The sequence below is a fragment of the Cucumis melo genome, chromosome 1, assembly GCF_025177605.1.
Source record: "Cucumis melo cultivar AY chromosome 1, USDA_Cmelo_AY_1.0, whole genome shotgun sequence".
Classification (NCBI taxonomy): domain Eukaryota; kingdom Viridiplantae; phylum Streptophyta; class Magnoliopsida; order Cucurbitales; family Cucurbitaceae; genus Cucumis; species Cucumis melo.
Window position 1 is genome coordinate 10,859,645 of NC_066857.1, and position 20,605 is coordinate 10,880,249.

General features: G+C 34.3%; 2 protein-coding genes across 4 annotated transcripts; both read right to left on the reverse strand.

The window, feature by feature from the left end:
* Nucleotides 1-3,081: 3,081 nt before the first annotated feature.
* LOC103501255 (uncharacterized) lies at nt 3,082-5,991 on the reverse strand. Of its 2 annotated transcripts, XM_008464788.3 has the most exons (3): nt 5,740-5,990; nt 4,144-4,211; nt 3,082-4,054 (listed from the first exon to the last, which is right to left on the reverse strand). In XM_008464788.3, the coding sequence occupies exons 1-3, from the start codon at nt 5,840-5,842 to the stop codon at nt 3,158-3,160; spliced, it is 1,068 nt and encodes a 355-aa protein (XP_008463010.1). In that variant the 5' UTR covers nt 5,843-5,990; the 3' UTR covers nt 3,082-3,157. The 2 variants fall into 2 exon arrangements, with proteins under 2 accessions (XP_008463010.1, XP_016902960.1); XM_017047471.2 differs by having other exon boundaries at nt 4,144-5,991.
* Nucleotides 5,992-10,213: 4,222 nt separating this feature from the next.
* Nucleotides 10,214-20,386, reverse strand: LOC103501253 (uncharacterized). Of its 2 annotated transcripts, none has more exons than XM_008464786.3 (9): nt 20,031-20,386; nt 17,293-19,907; nt 15,193-16,378; nt 13,337-13,707; nt 13,063-13,248; nt 11,547-11,695; nt 11,256-11,347; nt 11,047-11,155; nt 10,214-10,619 (listed from the first exon to the last, which is right to left on the reverse strand). In XM_008464786.3, exons 1-8 carry the CDS (start codon nt 20,212-20,214, stop codon nt 11,142-11,144), a joined length of 4,797 nt encoding a protein of 1,598 aa, XP_008463008.1. In that variant the 5' UTR covers nt 20,215-20,386; the 3' UTR covers nt 10,214-10,619; nt 11,047-11,141. The 2 variants fall into 2 exon arrangements, with proteins under 2 accessions (XP_008463008.1, XP_008463006.1); XM_008464784.3 differs by having other exon boundaries at nt 17,293-19,913; nt 20,031-20,375.
* Nucleotides 20,387-20,605: the final 219 nt, after the last annotated feature.

Consider the following 20,605-nt stretch of genomic DNA (forward strand, 5'->3'; position numbering starts at 1 on the left):
TGCGTTAAGGAGTCGGTAGGTAAGAACTTCACTCCTTAACATTCGGGGCTACAACTCAGATTGAAGAAATGCAAAGTATTTGAATTATGTGTTTTGGCTAAATGATTGTAGCATGTTAAGGAAAACTTTGATTTATTAAAAGTATTGACCCACTCATTATACGTTTTCGTCTAACCTTTCAAAATGTTTTGTTTTATCCCCCATGTAGCGAAGGACATTCAACGTTGTGAAAGAAAGCATACAAACGCAATAGAATTACGGATTGGAACTTGACTCTAGATGCATCTAAACTATTTAGAAATTAACATGCTTATAAGAACCCTAATTAAACTAAATTAGGGTTGAAGAAAATCTTACCTTTGTAACTTCCCAATTTCTTGATAATCTCCTCACAAACTCAAATCAAGACCTCCACTAGAGTTAACCCGCTATTTTTCGGATTAGAATCAGGTGGTGGGACCCGATATATGAAGAAAATTGAAAAAGAGATGAAATTTGAAGATGGAAAATTAGGTTTGAGAGTTGGGAGAGAAATAAAATTGGAATAATTTATTTAAAATAAAATAACAAATTTTTGCCAAAAGTTTCTCAAATATTTGAAAAATACCCTTTAAATAAGCTAATTACATGCAAAATTGCATGTAATTAGTTTCTTAAAACTTAATACCTAATAATCCACTAACAATTAGTGGAACTTAGTAGGTTAGGTGTTTACATATCATGTAGCCACTTATCCCACTGGGATTATCCAACAAAATGTTGAATTTTTCCACTAACTAGTCTATAGGCAATATGGTCATTTGACCGTTTAAGTCAAAGTCAAATTTTAACTTTTTTAAGTCAAAAATCAACATTATGGCTTTTTACTATTTGTCACTAATTTTGACTTCTCGAGCATGAATTCGCATTCCTTTTTCCGAAATTTAAATTACAATTGAATATAAAGCTGGTCAAAGTTTGACTTTTGACACTTTTCAAAGTCAAAAGTCAACATTTTGACTTTTTACAACTTTGACCATTTCCATCAATTTCGAGCTTCTGAATATGAATTCATATTCATATTTTTAAAATTTAAATCATATTTAAACATAAAGCTCTATAATCGATGGCTATATCTCATGTATTTGTCGATATCTCTCCTTGTATCTAATTCGAACAATTCGAATTATTCCAACATATTGTTTTAAGTTAATTCCATATGAGCTAGCAAGGGAACCTAATTGACCTATAGATCATGGGCTCCAACGATCTAAGATTAACTGGCTAAACCCTTTTAAACCGAGCTAATCAACATTCGTTAATTAATGGATCATTCTACTAAAGTCCGTAGTTGCACTCCCCTCACTATAGATATATTTTTGTTCATCGGATATAACCATGATCAGTAAATTAATTCTTCACAAGTTCACAAGTTGTTATAAATCTTGGTTGGGTCAAAATATCTTTTTACCCTCGATATTACATCTTGCTCCTTAAGTCCCACTGATCCACTATTAAACAATTGGTTTAAGGTTCAACCTATAAACCAAATCTCTTACGAGCCAATGAGAGAGTGAGGCCGCTTATTCAAGACTTAGATTAGGTTCTTAAGAGAACAATCTACCTACTAACCCTAAAAGCGGGTAGGAGTAACTTTCGTCTTGCACCCTATGTCCTTAACCATCCACCTGTCTTACCCCTAAAATGGAAGGTTTATTGAGCCAACATCGTTGAGCTGCCCTCACCTATGCAGATCTAAGGATAATTTCATTTTAACAGAAGTTCATAGTTAGCTTAAGATTAAGATTAAGTTACCTAGGTCATCATAACCAAAATAGTCAATTTTATATAGTCAACGGTGTTATAACTTAAAAGTGATTATTTCTTGGTTTCAGTCTTATGTAAACTTTGTACATAGGATGCCCCCACTTCTATATCTTTACATGAATGATTCAGGATTACATCGTTTGTACTAACTACAAAGCAGGTCGTATCTATAGTGTTCCCAAAATAAGGCATCCAATCTTATTCATACATTATAGACCGTTTGGACTATATACTCGAACTTGGTCCATGTTTATGTCTCTACATAAAGTTCAAGTCTACACTAGATAGCCTCAAGACATTAGTTTATTGAATTCAAGATTATAGTATTCAATTTTCAATAATAAGTCATCAATAACCACTTTATTGAATAGAATATAATATTAAACTACAAACTCCGAGTTTTAGTTTTAGGACATTAATTCCAACACGTTGAACTTGCAGCCTTGATCGCCTACTGTGCCATTTGTGAACGCATTATTTGGATAGTGGCCACTATCAACTTGTATAGCACATAGAAGTAAGGCGAGAAGAGTCTAAATGTTATTTTGTGTTGCGTATAATTCTTTTGAAGGGAACTTTGTAATAAGTGTTGAATGTGTACTAAGTTGTGTATACCTAATACATAATTAAGTCCTCTATACCTAGTACACAGTTTCCTACATGGCATACATATGGAAATCAACGGCGAGCTAGCAAAGCACGCATGAAAGGTGGTGAAGTGATGCGAAATTATAGACCCAATACACGACTTAGCTATTAGATTGTGTACCGATGCACAACTTTTGTTAATCGTGTATCTTGCACAACTTCAATATCCTATTTTTGTCAACTCTTTCTCTCTTACCCTATTTTTGTCAATAAATATTAGGATAACATTATTTTTAAAAAATCAAGATATTTAAACGGGATACAGCAAACACACTTTATTCAATGTTAGTTGATTTGGTGGTTGGTTAGTTATTTCATCTCCTTAAACCAACATACTGGTTTTAGCTCCAAATTAGGCTAAAACTCAACCCATCCATTCAATATGTTACCGATGAAATGAATTTGATCGGCAAAATATTTAAGTACCTAGGCTACATCGATCTTTGTTCATGCCACTTCATGGTTAAGCCACATGACAAACTCTTCCCACTTCTGTTTTAAAATATTTTTTATATTTCTGGTGTGATCAACGAGATCGAGCAAAAACGGGTACATCCCTCATATGTACTTTTTCATTTATACTACACTACAATGGAGACCACACATTAAGCCAAAGGCTACGAGAAGTTAAAAACAAAACCCAAGAAATTCATCCTTATATTGCTATATACTTGTGGAAACAAAAGTAATCTCATAATTAAGTTCAATCTTCACTGTCACTTATCTCAAAACAAGAACTTTTAGCTAAAGTCATCATTTCTTGAAACTTTTTACCTTTAGCATTACAAAGTGAAATTTCTGGTCTTCCCCTGATGGGAGAAATCCCAAGATTATATGAAGCCATCACCAGCCTTTTCCCAAGCTTAGATCTCTCAGCCTTTTGAGGACATGGTTTAAATGGAACTTTCAAAGGTAATAAGCTTGGGCCTCTTCCCATATTCTTCTTCATCTTTAAATACTCTTCTGGCCGAATTTGAGTAATATCGCATCTTGATTGGTTTGAAATGCTGCTCTCTATGTCATTGCTCGAAAAATATCTTTTTATGATACTAGAAACAGACATGGCTTCAGAGGACAACTCACTGTCTGTGGCTGCCTCTACCAATGAGGAGCTTGCCAACCTTCGTTTTGTGGTCCTCACTTCGTCATTTGGCACACAATGGTATGACAATGTATCAATCGAACCATTGGGATTATCCACATCTTTTATCAGACCCTTCGTATCAGAATTCTTTTCCATGTGCTCTAAAACCTGTTTTTTGTTAGTTATTTTCCTCTTTCTCCTTGTATTCCAGGCTAAGACGCCTCGGCCAACTAGTCTTGATAAGCAATTCTGCCTTTGGAACCTTTTTCTAATATGTTTCTTGCCATTGATTCTGATTTTACTCTTGCAGGCAGTTCCCATGTAGCCTCGTCTTTCCATAGGGTAAGTGGCATAGTTTAGGTTGGGGGAACAATTGGCATTTTCAGGTATACAAGGCTCAATAAACTCATTCAAAGGCCGTGCTTTGACATGAAGAAACTGCATCACTTCCAGTCGGGAAGCGAGTTTTGTGAGCAACGTGTCGGGCAAATGGTAGAAGTTCGAGTTTTGCTTCACCTGAAGAAATAGAAATGGCACAAATTAGAACAATGACCTTAAATATGATGTTGACCATGAAAACAAACAAACACAATCTACAAACACACCATGAATCCATCCACCTTGATCTCTCCTATACTTGGGAAACAGTTAAAATGTACTCTCTCAACTTCCCCTGGAAAAAGTTTGCGATCAGCAGGCAAAACAGTAAAGACACTGTAGATTATAGACATTATGCACGCAACTTTGCATCTGAGGTGGCATAAGCCCGCATGACATGGAATAAAATCTTTCATCCTCGACTTAAAAGTTCGAGTGTCCAAGTGTAGAAACAATGTTAAGGACAAATGATTTTGAAATGGTTAGAATTACTTTTGTTACATTCAAAATCACTCAAAGTCACTTTAATGTTTGGTTCTACAACTCCAAACACATCCCCAAAATTGATCTTGAATTATTAAATGCGTGTGTCCAGAATGATTATAAACATTGACAAATATAGATATTTAGAAAGTGAATTTAGAGCCTTTTTATCTAGAAAGAATTGCTTTCATCCAGAAAACAAAAATAAAAGAATACAAGGACAGACAAAATGTCAAAACACACCAAAACCTAACCTCACCATTTCAAATCAATCCTAAACATGAATCGTTAAGAACAAAATTTGACTTACAAGTTACGTGTTAACCATGTAATTCATACTTCAGAAGCCAAACTTATGTCAGGTATCTGGATTGCTTATCTCACACTACAGCTACAGGTTTGTTAATTCTTAAGTCCACTAGCTAAGCTATACAATTTCATGTTAAACAAGCGAAAGTTCAGGAAACTCACCGTCCATACAAACTTTCAGAAGTCATATAAACTCACAAACCAAACACATAGTACAGTAATCCTGAATTTTGCAACTTCTTCTTTTGTAAAATTTCAACATATATATATCTACAAACCCAATCTTCTTAACTCCAAATGTCATATAAATCCAAACTTATTAAAACCATGATCCGTATCTTAAAACTAGCCTTTTTTCCGAGAAAAAACAAAGATTCATAGAGAAGCCCGAACAAATAGACTAGGGAAATACAAAAAGGAAAGATCAAGACAAAAGGAACTAAAACAAAAAACAAAGGAAGCTAACTATAACAATACAATTATAAAAAAAAAATCTCCCAGTCAGAAGAATGAGAGATAAATAATGACCAATAAAGTGTTTTGAAAACAGGGACATTAGACTTTAAACATTGAACCTAACCAAGACCCTCAGGGCCATTTGGTAGTGTGTTTGCTTCGCGAAAATTGTAAACAAGAGGATGGAAACGAGAAACAGTAAAGTAACAAAAGACCCCTAAGAAATCAAACACAGAGAAAAATAGATATAAGCAATCATATATTCATAATGAACAAACAAAATGCAACTTTTAACCGGAAAGTAAGCAGCAGAAATGCCATTACTGCAGAAAAATGAGGAAGAACCCAGAATCTGAACAAGGCATAAAGAAAAACCTAAAGGATTTGGTAGAGCTCTTTTAAAACCCAGAAAGATAAACAGTCAAAATCCTCAAATAGATTGAACAGTCTTCTGAAATGGGGTATTTCTCGGATGAAAGAGAGAAAAAACAAAACGCCCACATAGCTATTTCTAAACGGAGTGAAAGAAGAGGAAAAGAGAAGAGCAGTTGTTTTTCATCGGTTCTTGGGCTCACTCTTTAAAGCTCCGGCGGCGATGTCTGGGGGAACGGCAACAGCCAGGCGGGTGCCGAAATCAGTATCGATAAAAAATGCAACTTCCAGCTCCGAAGCGGCCATTGCAGCGCCAGTGAGCGGAGCCACAGAGTGAAACCGTCCGACTGGTGCCTCTTAAGCTTTCCGTAGGATGGCGGGACCGAATGAAAAGACTCGGATTTTAAATAGTGGAACTAATTCCAAGGATGGCAAAAGTAGGTTGTTAGGTCCTTGGCCGAAAAATGGTCTATTGGTTTCAATTAAAATAGCTTAGATTACTATCTGATAATTATAATAGACCTTTTTTTTCTAATATATCAATAAAAGTTTTATTCATAATAGATAAATTTATCTTATTACCTAAATTTTATTAATCTTAACAATATTTTCCTTAATCGTCGACGATCATATTTATTATATCAATTATATCTATAGTAACTTTTTATATTTATTAATATAATATTTATTAACTTTAGAATAATTTAAAAATGGTATAAATTATTATCTTATATGGTAATATTATTTTTAATTCTCCTATAAAAATAAATATTTTTAATTTCATGTCCAATTAAAAGTTAGTTTGTCACGATCATCAATTCCGGCGTCTGCATTCTTCTTCGATTTCTATTACAAAAATAATTTGTTCTTTCTTCTTCCCTTCCGATTTACTTCTTGTGATACAATTTGCTTCTTATAGTACAGTTAATTTTTTTTTTCCGTATATTATTTATTCTTCCATTTCATAGCATATATTTTTTTTCCTTAAAAAATTTGTTCTTTCTTCTTCTGTTTCATAGCATGTTTTTTTTCCTTCAAAATTTTGTTCTTTCTTCTTCCGTTTTGTAGCATATATTTCGGTAATGTTTCTCCTATTTTAATTTTTCACATATGTTACTAAATAATACATTTATGTTTTGTGATTTGTTATATATATACTACTGCATATATTCAATAATACATACACAGATTTTTTTCTCATGTTCTGTCATTTTTTCTTACTCAATTTAACAAATTGAAAAATACAACTTTTCATTCATAAAATATATAATGTATTATTTTATATATACTATTCATAAATCAATGTAACATATTCTATTTTTCAGTAAATCTATGTCAATTTACATGTATTATTGTATATATGAAGTGGTATATATACACTAAATAATAGAATCGATATATCATATTCTTTGAAAACTGTATGTCAACATATATTTATAAATTGTATATATCAAGTGGTATATATCTAAATGAAATATTACGAAATCGAAGTTTAAAATGTCTCAGGAAATCTACGATTTAATGAAGTAAGGAAAAATATGAGGAATTGAGGAAGACAACTAACCGAAAGTACGAGGATAACAAAAAAAAAACAAAATAAATTGAGAATCAATGAAGCATGAAACTAGAATCAGTGATAGAGGAAATAAGATTACGTGAATAAGGAAACTGAATGTACCGGAATTAAAAGAATGTTGCGATTTTTCGATGACAGAATTGAGCTTACTTGAATAAACATATGATATTCTACGGTTATTGGATGCCCATATATATGTATTATGGTAAATAAGAAGGGGTATATGTCTATAAAAAAAACATAACACACAGATCATATTCATTAATTATTGTATGTCAATTTATGTATATTATTGTATATTTGAAGGGGTATATATTTAAAAAAATAACATAACACACATATCATATTAATCGGTTAATGTATCTCAATTTCTATGCATTATTATATGTGTGAAAGGGTATATATAAACTAATTCACATAACAGACAATTGAAATTCATTGAGGACTATATGTAATAAATATATGCATTGTTATATATATGAAGTGGTATATGTCTAAAACAAATATTTTAAAATATAACATTAAACATTCTAGGAATACTAAGATTTAATGGAGTACAGAAAAATATAATGAAATAAGGAAGACAGTTAACCAGATGCATGAGGAGAACGAAATGACGAAATAAATTGAGATTATGTGAATAACGGAATCGGAATCGGTGATGAACAAAATATAAGGAGATGAAGAATGAAACTATATGAAATTGGTGAAGAAATTCGATAACTTTTCAACGGATGATGCACCAGAATTGGTGAAGAAATTGGATAAATTGCAGGCGGTGAATATAACAGAGAATAATGACTATTGACGACAGAGATGAGGAGCGGCTGATGAATAGTTAAGAAATAGAATTTTGGAAATTATATTCATATTCAAAGATATATTATTTAATGATAATTTAAAATAAATGATATAAAGTGACATTTTTTCATTAATAACTAAGATTTTAAATTCATTAAGAATCAAGGAGGTTATAGTTTATACAATAATGATAAATATAACGTAAATAAGACAAAATATACTTCTTAATTTCGAATTATCTATATAATTAATGTTAATCTTAAGGTTAAAATTGTCCTACAAACATGTGAATTCCTAATTAAGTAAAAAAAAACTTATTTTAAGATATTTATGAAATTTCATAATTCTTTTTTCTAAATTTTTCTATATTATATTAATTTGGGTTGGGTTTACTTAAATTTTTCAACCCCAACTGACCCAATCCAATCCACATTTTAAACTAACCAACCCAACCCATATTATATGAATTGGGTATTCTGGATTGTCGGATTGGTCGAATTATTGTTACACCCTAGATCCAAGGTTTGAGTGTCTAGAAACTAATGAATTTATAAATTATTTTTGATAACAAAATGCTATCTAATGCTAAAAAATTTAATTTTCAACTATTGACAAATCAATTGGCCCACCCCTAAAATTTAAAACAAATGACTTTTAGTTATGTTACACAAACTGTTCTATTGCCTCTTTCTCTGTCACTTTCTCTTTGCAAACATCTTCATAAGTTCCATTTTTGAGAATTTCATTAAACTTTTGATCAGCTTTAGTTTTTTTTTTTAAGGACTATTGTGTTTTGTTGCCATGGGAAAGCTTATTATTTTCAAGGTAATTTTTTTTCTGAGATTTTTTTCTTCTCAACGAACTTTCTAATTTACACGCAACGTAAGAATGCTTTCAACTCATGTTTTGAGTTGAATATAATAATAATAATAACAACAACAAAATTTTGAATCTTCTTTTCTCTTTTTCTAGTTTTGGGCAAAAGTATAATACATAATTTTTAAAAGTGATGCAATAATACCAATAAAGATTAACACCCAAAAAGTAAAAGTATTTGCAAGATTGACGTTTATATGTATCATAATATTATATATACAAAATAAATTCAAACATTAACATTGCACTTAGAAATTGGAAAGTGGATAACATGAGCATAACAACGTGAAGTTCAAATTTCTCACTTAAGAAGGTGTACCCTAAATATTACGGATGAAATTAGATTTTTTTTTTTCTTTTGTAAGATGGTTTAACGAGTATACAAATGTAATCAAATAATAGTGAAATTGAAGAGGTGAAAGATGGAAGAAAAGATGTTGATAGAAGAGAGAGAGAGAGAGCGGAACACCCAACCATTGGCTTAAGAGATTCTTTTGTCTTTGTTGGGACTGTACATGCTCTCTCTTCTTCTGTCACCCTAATTCTCATATTTCTCATGTTAATACAAATATGGTGAAGCAAGGCTCGTCAACATATCCAACATGCGCTCTTGCCCTTTTTGTCTAATCGTGTATTGAATAAAATGAACTTTTATTTCTTTTACAGTGTAACTCAAATTTGAAAAATCAACCAAATCAACTTGCCTCAATGAATTTGCTAATTTTGAACACATAATTCAAGATCAAAACTTTAGCAGTTAAGTTAGTTTTGGTTTAAGAATTTGTTTGATCTTATTTTACAAGTTGGTTTCAACAAAAGATATTTAGGTATTTGTGTTTTCGTCTGTGAGTTGTGAAAACATTTTTGTGGTGTAACTATTAGAAATGGTTGGTGGAAATACAAATATGCCCTTACAGGAGTGATGGCTGTCTCAAACTTTGTTCCACCTCTCTCCCATTGATATGCCTGTTCGTGCTTTCTCCTTTTTCAGTTAAACATGTATCCCACAACTTATGTTGGGAGAAAAAAGAATCCGAAATGTGGAATCCTAATCTTGAAAATTAGAGAAACAAAGTAATCAAGATCTATCAAACAAAACGAGACAAAGGGAAAAGTTCTTTTCTTTTTCCATTTTTTTTTTTTTGAATTATTATTCATGGTTGTTCATCCTTTTACTTTAGGAATGACACAAGTCTTCAAGCAATGGAACTTATAAGAGGAAAAAAGATTCTGTCAAAGCAAGAACTAGATAAAATAGAAAACCTAGTTTCAGCTGGGAACTGCTAATTATAATATAAAGTCTATTCATATTATAAAATCCTTCGTCATAAACCAACCTATGTAATACTTGCATAAACCTTTACGGCATTAAGGGTTTCCCTTTTCTTTTTTCTAGAATATAATCAATATTTGCCTCTTCAAGATGAACAATCTCATCATCTTCATTAGACAATATAATAAAAATGAATTGTACATAGAGAAGTTATCTTAAGAATTAGTGCTTTACACCTACATGTTGGCAGGTTACATTCTGCTTTTTCTACAGGGGAGACCTAATCCTCCCCCTATCCCTCACCACAAAGCAAAAGGGAAGGTTGACACCAAGAACTAACTACAGGCTTTTTACCCAACTTTTTCGTGGTTGAAGAATCCAGTCGAATGAGGGAGGTGGGTACTGGGTTTTATAGCTTATTTGGGTGCTAAGAAATTAACCCTAAATATAAAGCTACCTATTGTACAATAATCGTCTCAACTTAGCCATTCAGAATATAGAGTAGCAAGAAACTAATCACCTGATCAGCAACTCCTTGAGAAATTAGTCAGCACAATCTGCCACATAACATAGCACTCCATTTTAATGAGACATGGACAAATGAAAATAGTAACCAATATATTAAACAAACAAGCAGCCATAATGCTGAAGGGAAATTCTTATTGATTATTTACACAACTCAGGCATGTGAACGTTTTCTCTCAATCATCCATTAGATCGCACGAAAATTTATAGATTGTATGGGAAGGACAGAGAAAAGCCACGCAAAAGATACAGTACAGCTAACTATGGGTAAAAGATTTACATAAATACTGACGTCAACGTTATGTAGATTAGATAGACCTAATAACTAGCAATGACCATCAAACACAGAGAACGTCCAAATGAGTGACGTTGCTACTAACTTATTGACAAACAAGACAAAAGTGATCACTCATGATGTGAAGTTAAAGTCAGAAAAAACGCAGTTTAATAAAAGCATACCCGCAAGTCTCTTGCACAGTGAGAAAGAGGAATGTTTCTGTAGCAGATAAAATCTATCCACGTTGTGAAAGTTTGGACTATTTAAACGAATGCCGTCAAAGCAATAGAACTGCAAAATAGTTAAACTAGCTCAGTGTGTTTTTAACTTTCTATTATTTAATATTAATAAAGACTAAAAGCTGCAGCCATCTTTCTGTGTTAATTTTCACCTTGCTCTATATCACAAAAGCTTTTTGGTGGAAATATAATTTCTGGATTCAATTTTTGCTGAGAAGCAAAAAGAGCAGCTACGCGATCCTTACTGCATAAAGAAGTATGAATAAATTAGTTCTAACACAAAATGGCAAATTTGAAATGGTCTTCACGATTATCTTTGACAAAAAGGATGTTGGGAGAGAGAGATGCAATGCGAAATGCAAAACATACTAAATTGCATCAACGGAGTTTAAATCACATTTGTTATTTCCTTACTTGAAAACACATCAGACCAAGTTACACACCTTGCCCATGAAGGAACAAATTTATTATTTCGTATGCCATCTTCTTCATCCTCTTCATCTTCATCATCAGAAGCTTTGTAAGGAGAAATCTGATACGATTGTCGTTCACTTGTTTCAGATATTCCACTCTCCATCCCAATTTCTAGTGCCTAAAGAAGATCATAAATTTCAGCATACGAAGCTCAAATGGAACAAGAAATATCTTCCTTCATCATGCATGTTAAAGTCTTCCAAGAAATTAGACTTCCTAATATCAAACATCTAAAAGTGTGTTACACTTATAAAAATCTTTTTCTCTGTTACAATTATAAAAATCTTTTTCTTTTCTCTCAAACAGACAAAGATCTGCCTTTAATTGCCAACTAATTCTCTCACTTTAAGTCGCCAAATATTCGAGCAGTCATCTCAAGGAAGTTAAATCATATAACTATTTAATTTCTCAATTTTAAGCGACATATGATAGGATCAAGCGTCAAGCAAAAGTCAATACTGAATAGTATCTTAAAATTCTTAGTTCAATTAGATTCAGGTTAGATGAAGTGGAATTAATTTTCTGTGGGTATAAGTATGTAACAGGATACAGCAAGATCCATAAAGATTCAGTGTATGTTTTGGAATGATTATAACATGGCCAACAGTAATTTGTCATTGCAAAAGTCACTTCTTTCAAAAGTTGATAATTGGCAAATGTTGAAATTTTATTTAGAAAAATTTAAAACCATATAGAATTATTTTCCAACGAGTTGAAATGTGTTTTTCAGGGACTGATTGACCAAGAATCACCAAAATTAGCTCCATTTTCTTTTCTTTTTTTCTTGGTCTCTTCTTAAGTAAAATTAGTTCCATAGATTAATCGTTTTAAAAACGTCTTTCATGTAATTTAGTAATTCTAAAATCACTTTTGAAACCAAAAATAATAATATAAAATCATTTTTAACTAATAAAATACAATTTTTAAAATTTGGAACCAAATATCAATACAATTGAATAAAATAAATTTTACAAAATAATTTGTTCACAAATCTCTTTTTCTAAAATCAATACTTTAACCATCACTCCCACCCGGACAAACACATAATTATCTAGAAAGTAGTTTTCATGCTTCTTTCTTGTGGATTCAGACCTAAAAATAACTGGAAGCCTAGGGTGTTATGTTTCAAGAGTTGTGCCTTCTCATTTATTTTATTGCTTATCTACAAGAAGTATCCTGTGAGGATTTCAAATTACAACAACCTACTTTATCTATAAGCCCAGAATCCTTCAGATGCAGCACTAAAATTACCTCCAAAAGGTTTCAACGCGGGTCCTCCATCTATCATCCCCCAAAAAAAATCATGACAATTTTAAATAAAAAATAAAAACAATAATAATAAATGACGCTTTCAGTAGAAGAATGGTGAGGGTTAGGACAATGGAAGGTTGCTTGCTAATTGGCCATTCTTATCATGGGAAAATAACATTTCACTATAAATCACGTCAAAGCTTTTGGAAATTTGCAAATACAAAATCAACTTACCTCTGCTTCTAGAAAATCTACACTCGTTGGTTGTGAGTTCTCCACAAGAAAGTTTTCCCTCCCAGCATCGCTTGTACTACTCTTGGACTCGGTTACTGAGAGTTTGTCAAATTTTTCATGTCCATTTTCCTTGTCCAGTTTGTTAGTGACATCCTTACATGCCTTTCTGCATCGTGGTTTTTGCTCCTACCAGAAAAAAATAATATGCTATTTTTACCTCTCAAACCCCATAAGCACAAGGAAAGTTCAAACATTTGCACATATAGCTTCTTACATTGGCTTGGGGTTTTGCATCCTTATTCTCTTTATCCGATCGTAACTTCCCACTATGTTCTCGTAATCGTCTCCTAACTTCTTCAACACGCATTCTTTTTCTTTCTTTCTCCTTCCTCTCTTCTTCTTCTCTCTGTCTTTTCTTTTCCGCCTTATCAGCCTCCCTTTTCTTCATTTCTTCCTCTTTCTTCTTTCTCTCTTCTTCTTTCTTCTTTTTCTCGAGTTCAATCTGCCTCAAATTCTCTTGCTCCATTCTTGCTCTCTCAAGTTTCAGGGCTTCTTTCTTCATTTGACGTTCATTTTCTTTCTTTTCTGCAAGGCGTTTTGCAGCCTCAGCAGCCTCAATAGCCTTCACCTTAACATCTCTCTTCCCTACAGGAATGCACATGTTTCAAACTTAAATTACAAGTTGTTACAATACTCAGATCATCAGATACACGATAGTTAAACTGTATACTCCCAAATAATAGATAGAGTTCAATGCCACACCAAAATAAAATTTTGATAGGCCCATTCTGTTTAACAAACAAGGAGAACAAAGAAAAGTACAGGCATCCAGGTTATGGGAAATAGTTAGTTAGCTATTAGCAACTATGGTTGACTTGGTGTTTTAATGTGCATGCTTCTTTTCTTTCCTTTTCATTTTTTTTTTCTTTTTAACAAGATACGGACATTTGCATTGATTTAATAAAAAGAGATCATGCTCAAAGTATACGAGTTCCACAAGGAGTAAACAAGGAAAGCAATAAATGATGGAACAAGAATGCAACAAAAAGATAAAGGCATTCAATAAGACATATCCTGTAAAAAGAAAGCTAACATAACATCTGGGAAGGGAGCACCAAGATGAAGCCTTGAGACCAGCCAAATCAAAACCAAACTCTTTATAAGGGGATACGCATCGATCAATCATAAATCTAAAACAACCAATTCAAGATTTGGAATCTGTAAGACCCTAATTATGAAATTAGTAGGATTATTAGTAAACATCGGTATGGTTACTACTTATTAGAAGGGGGATAGTAGTAATTAGACAGAGGACCTTTAGTTAGAAATAGTGAGTGTGGGGGTACTGTACTGGGTTGAGAGGAAGGAGTGAAGAATTTTGTGGGTAATTTCCTGTAGGAAATACTAGGAGACGGTAGTTATCTCGAAAGGCTATGTTAATCTGACCTGCTATTGCAATATAAATCTATCTTTTGTGTTATTTATTTGTTTTTTGTTCTTGTGTTCTTGTTAGGAGATATCCAAAGGCCTCGAGATTGAAAGATTGTGTGACCAACATAAACCATGAATAAATGAAGAATTACAAACAAATTTCAACACATCAGGCTTTTGAAGGAGCAAGAAAACTATAACATCCACCAAGCTGTCCATCTTCATGAACTTCACATCAAAAGCTAAACCAAAAGGGATGACTTTAATCAAGCTCAAAGCAAAACGTAGGACAAAACCATGTTAGCAACATCTAACTTGGCAAACGTAAATCTTTGCAAACATCAATCAACAATGCCACAACCGCCAAACATGGTAACACTGACAGAAGAAGCCAAAATAAATTTCCAAAAATAACCATAACAAAATAGGACATGTGCAAAAAGGGAGGATGATAACAGGGGAATAAGAGAGTGGAGCCATGGAAAGCCTAGGACTTGACTTTGTCGAGGGATTCTTCTAGATATCATACATGAAAATCATTCTTCATTACACATTTTCTCAATTCAGTAGTAGCTAGTAATGGAGACATAAAATTCTAGAGATATTTAACATGACAATATCCAAGAAATGTTAAAGATTTCATAATCAATCCAAGTATGTTAATATTGAATGCAGACATAGTTAAATATATATACAGACCTTTCAAAATAGTTGCAGCTTCTCTTTGTTGGACAAGAGGAATAAAAGAAGTAATATTGGACACGATATTTTTATGCTTGGTTTCCTTTCCAGAGAATCGAGAGCCTTTTCTGAAATTTTCTTTACAGGATAAATCTGACCTGCTAAATCTATTATAAGATGACCTAGTGACTCTCTTAGCTCCGTTTGCTCCTGGCAAGATATCAAGATCTACAGCCTCATTCAAATATTTCCTTTTACTGTTTTTCTGGTTTGCCAGATTCTCTTTGGTTCTATTATGAGTCCCCGCGTTGCTGAGTTCTGTGTTTAAAGATTCTAAACTCAATCTATCAGCAAACATGACAGCTTCAGGAACTGTTACCGAAACGTTTGCATTTTCTGTAATGTCAACAAGTGGTACTCGCTTGTTCGATTTCATATCCTTTGCAAACTCATTATCAATCTCCTCTATACTCTCAGCTTCTTCACTAATGCAAGGAAGCTCTATATTCGGACTGCTTCGTTTTCCTGAACTTGAAGAATTTAATGAATTTCTATCCAACAACTTTCCAAATGGGGATGCAAACGGCCTCCTAACATCGCTAGCTGAATGACTGCCGGTGCTTTTCAGGCAATCAGAAAAAGACCCATGAGGAGAACAGTTGACTTCTCCATTCAAGAAGTTACTACCATCCTTCAGTAGCTTATTTTGATCCTTCATCAGAAGTTTACTCTTCAAGTCCACGCTCTCTAGTAGACCATTAGAAAGGGAATGGTACAAATCTGCCACCTTGTTCAACTTAAAACTTTCTGAAGATGAGGATAATGGACTGTCTATACAAGCAGATTTACAGATTTTCTCCAATATGCTAGCACGTTCTATCATACACTTCGAAAGTTCTAGTGTGTCGAGGTTGATCCCACCAACAGAAATGCATGGTTGTTCAGCATCAGACTGCATTAGAAACCCCTCTAATGCAGGCATATCCTTGTCTGCACCAAAATAATGAGAAGTTTGGATCAGGGGAGTAAGAAGTGAGCAAGAAGTAAGTTTCCCCTTATCCTCCTCTCTTTCCATCTTCTCAGTATCAACAGGAAGTTCGTTTTCTCCAGACTGAAGATTTTCTTCACGATCCAAACTTTGGCTCTCTAGCATGACATTTTGCAACAGCGTGCCTCTGTTATTGCTTCTGAACCTAGAGAGATCCTATGAATCATGCACAAAGAAACAAGATCACGAAGAGAAGTTAATAAAAAAAGTAAAAAAGGAGGGAAAAAAATCGATCAAATCCCCTGCATAGAAATTTGTCCGAAATTGATAAAGCCAGCATTTAGTGAACACTACACCCTCTTAAAAGTACAAACGTATGACCACCATCACCTCCCTTCCTAACTAGGTCCATCCTTTCAAGAACAGCATGTAGAAAACAACATATTAAAAAGAAGACAAACAATTTTTGTTAAGTGAATTGGAAGAATTATCTTCATACTCCTTCACAGGTACTTTTGCAACGAAGGTACGCTCATAATTGTACCCATGTTTCAATAACAGATCAATATACTTGAAATAACACAGTTAAATCGTTTGATCTTAACTTCCTAAGTACACCAAAACAATAGTTTTAATCCACAGAAGTGTGTGCTTAAGTGCGCTTCACAATTAAATTAAGTAAGCCACCTCACCCTGTGAACATGCACTTCTCTTTTAGCTGCTTGAAACAAATTACGATTAAATTAAGTAAAGAAAGGAAAATTAGAAAGAAGTTGTTTCTCCTTTATTTAACTTACCCAACACAGCCTATTTTTCCTTTTACAGATGTAGAACATAAAAACAATTAAACAAAGAAGGAAATACAGAAGGCTGTAAAGTCAAATGGTGGAAAATATGGAAAATTATAAGTTTGATGATGGGAAAAGAGAAAGAAAGGCCATAAGTCTAATGATGGGAAAATTGGAGGTGATAAAGAACCTATTTGGTGATGATAACTAATTTTGGGTTTGCATCGTGATTTTGTAGTTTATTTTAAAATATTTTATAGACTATGCATGAACGATGTTTGTTTTAATAGTCAACCTGTGAAGGCCTGTTTGAAAATTCTTCCCATTGTAATAAATGTATACCTCTTTAACTGGAAGCGTGGGTGAAGAATCAGACAATTGCATTGAGTGAGCTTCCTTTTCCAAAAGCAACATTTCAATAGGGACAATGCTCACATTTGATTGTTGGTAACCTTCTCCACAAAATGATAATCGTTGAATTTCAAGAACAGGTTTTTCAGTGTCAAATTCCTCCATCAATATATTATCTGTGGGACTCCCGTTGATAATTTGAAGTTGCTCACCCCCCAAGCCTAAAGATCCAGGAATACCACTCCCCAAGCCTAGAGATCCAGGAAAACCACTCCCCAATTCCAGCTCAACCCTTCTCACATCTTCAGGAGAACTAGATGCCTTCGTAAGTGAGCTGAAAGTTTTCAACTCTATTGATGTTTCTGCAGTCTGGCACTCTGTTGATATGTAATGATGGTTACCATTAAAGTCGTCAGTGCAATACTCAAAGGAATCTGAACCTTCGCACTGAGATATGCCTGAACTTTTCAGTTGCTGCTCCAAATAACCATCCGTTTCACCAACGTAAGGAGCCATTATCACATGATCTCTAAATGTTTCTGTATCTTTTCTAGGAACTGATGTACCATTTCCATCCACTGGTGGAATTTCAACTACATTGTCATGGGAATTCTGCAAATCTGATACTCCATCTTTCAAAGAAACATTTTGTTCAGCAGGTTCATCACTTTGCAGCAAAGAACAAGTAGTTACTTCTTCATAACCTTGCAGTGACTTGTTGCCAGATGAGAGAGTATTTCCATTAAAATCTCCTGTGTCTTCATATCTCCTCTCATTGTGAGATTCAGATGCACCTTGATCGGATTCGTTTTCCTTCACTGAGTCTACCTGAATCTGTGGCAAAGGTATGTGAAGGAGTGAATTGCTTTTTTCTTTTTCACTAGCATCCCTCTTGTCATCTATAAAACTGGAGGACTTCTTATCGGATGTTTTCTCCCTTACTTCCATTATTGGTGAACTGAAATTTTTGCCTACACCAGACTGTACCGCATTATTATTAAAATTACAGTCCTGGGTCCTACAGTCTTCTAGTTCTTCTTCATGACATTCACTATTGACAGAAGAAGGTCTAAACAACTCCAACGGCTCACTCACTAGATCAGAATGTTGCTTCGAACTTCCAACAGCGCAAAAAGTTCCATTTACAGAAGAAAAGCATGATGAATTGTCCGCATCCAGGGAGTTATGTTGCATTCCAGACTTTTGAGGATTATCAAGTTTGTAGTCCTGACTACTCAAACCACCTAATATTTTTTCTTCACAGCACTCGATATTGCCGGAAGAAGTTTTAGATAAGTCCAATTGCTCTTTCACTTCACGAGGGTGCACATTTGAACTTCCAATGGGACAGGATCCTCCCACCTCAGAGTCAACATATGAAGAATCATCCACATCCTGGGGGCTGTATTGCGACCCAGACTGTTGGGCAATTTCGAAATTACATTCCTGGCTCCAGCAATGTCCTAAAATAGTTTCTCCACAGCATTCAACTTTTCCAGAAGAAGGGTTATACAAGTCCAACAACCTTCCATCACAGGCGTCAATGATTGATGAATCATCCACTTCCTGGGAACTTTGTTGTGACCTAGACTGTAGAGCGTTATCAAGATCATAGTCATGGCTCCTGCAGTGTCCTAATACCGCCTCTTCATTACACTCAACATTGTCAGAAGAAGGTTTAGGCAAGTCCAATTGCTCGTCCACTTGATCAGAATGGAATTTTGGACCTCCTATTGTACCTGCTCTTCCATCTACAGGAGAAATGCATGAAGTTTTATTCGCATCCAAAGAGCTACATTGCAACCTACACTTTTCAGGTTTATCAGAACTATACTCCTGGCTCCTGCAGTATGTGGACCCTTCTTCAATCTTTCCCGAAGAAGGTCTAGGTGAGTCAAATTGCTCATTTACTTGATAAGAATTCTGTGTTGAACCTCCTGCTATACATAACTCTTCATTTTTAGAGGAAATGTTTAAAGAATTCTCCACATCAATAAATCTACTTTGCAACCCAGGGCTTACAACTACTCCAACTTTATCCGAGCCAATAGAGCTACGCTTCTGCTCACAACCAACATTAGTTTCTTCTTCTAAAGAACCAATTCCCCTACAGCTACTGGAAGCCTTCGCCAACCCTGATTCATCTTCGTGATCAGCTTGCAGTAAACCAATAGCAGATCCTACAATCCTACCAGCAATAGAATCGCTCTTGTTCTCACACCGAGATTGGCACCTTGTAGATTTCACACTATTACGCAACTCCAAAGCCTTTTGCCTAGATTTAGATCTGTGTAACCGAGCCAATGACAGAGTAGGATCCCGGTAATTTTCAGAGACTATGGCTCCTCGACCATGAGGAGAAACAGGAGTCATTTCAATACAAGGCGCGCAATTTAAGACACCGGCACTTCTTATGTCACACTGGGGTGAAACTGCTGGTCTATTTCCTGCATCAAAATCATCGTTTAAGGAACCAGTTTCTTCATTCGACCTGTGCTCCAATTCCTCCCCACTGTCTGCAACAAATGCTTCATTCAAACTAGAACGATGGGTATCAAGCGGCGAACGTGGGAACTCAACTCCAGAAATAAAACTTTTGTTCACTTCTGCAACTACGCGAAACCAATTGAGCAAAAAAAATGTGGCGAAAGAGAGAAATTTGTACTTCAACCTAACTAACCATGAAGCATAAGAAATGGGGGAAAACTTTGAAAAGAGTAGGAAATTACCTTCGAAATGGGAAATGTGGGAATGAAGAAAAGAGGAGTGGAGCCAAGGAGGAGGAACAATTCCATCGATAATGAGCTTGGAAGCGAGGTGCTGGTCGAAGAGATCGGTCTGCTGCCTGGCCTGGTCGATGATCCACTTCTTCCTTTCGAAGATCTGAACGAATAGCTTCTCCATGGCCGACATGTTTCACAGAAGAGCCATGAGAAGAGAGAGAGAGAGAGAGAAGAGGAAGTTTTGAAGTAAGAGAGAGGAAGAAGAGTTTGGGTTTCAATGGAGGGATTTTCTGAGGAAGAAGATGGGGTTTTCGCGAGTAGCGGGGGCAAAGGAATTCAAATTTTGGGATACTTCAGTACTCGTTGGATTGCAACCAACTCCTTTCTTTTTAAAATAATGATAATAAATTGGTATATTTTAAGGAAATTACATTATTAATTTTCATAAATATAATAAAGCATCAAATATTCATGGCTTATACAACAAAATTAAAAAGGCTACGAAACCGATCATTTCTTTAAATATTTCAAATTTGCCCTAGCCTCTTTTGAATTTTGCTCAACTCCGATTTCTTCCTTCT

Bases quoted from the DNA above. Each gene is read 5' to 3' on its own strand.
- LOC103501255 (XM_017047471.2), bottom strand. From the start codon at position 4,332: ATGAAAGATTTTATTCCATGTCATGCGGGCTTATGCCACCTCAGATGC. The intron at 4,055-4,143 runs GTGTGTTTGTAG...CTATTTCTTCAG, and splicing joins TCAAGGTGGATGGATTCATG to GTGAAGCAAAACTCGAACTT.
- LOC103501253 (XM_008464784.3), bottom strand. From the start codon at position 20,214: ATGTCGGCCATGGAGAAGCTATTCGTTCAGATCTTCGAAAGGAAGAAG. The intron at 13,249-13,336 runs GTAAGAAGCTAT...TTTTTCTGGTAG, and splicing joins ATGCAAAACCCCAAGCCAAT to GAGCAAAAACCACGATGCAG. The intron at 11,348-11,546 runs GTGTGTAACTTG...TTCTTTATGCAG, and splicing joins TTTGTTCCTTCATGGGCAAG to TAAGGATCGCGTAGCTGCTC.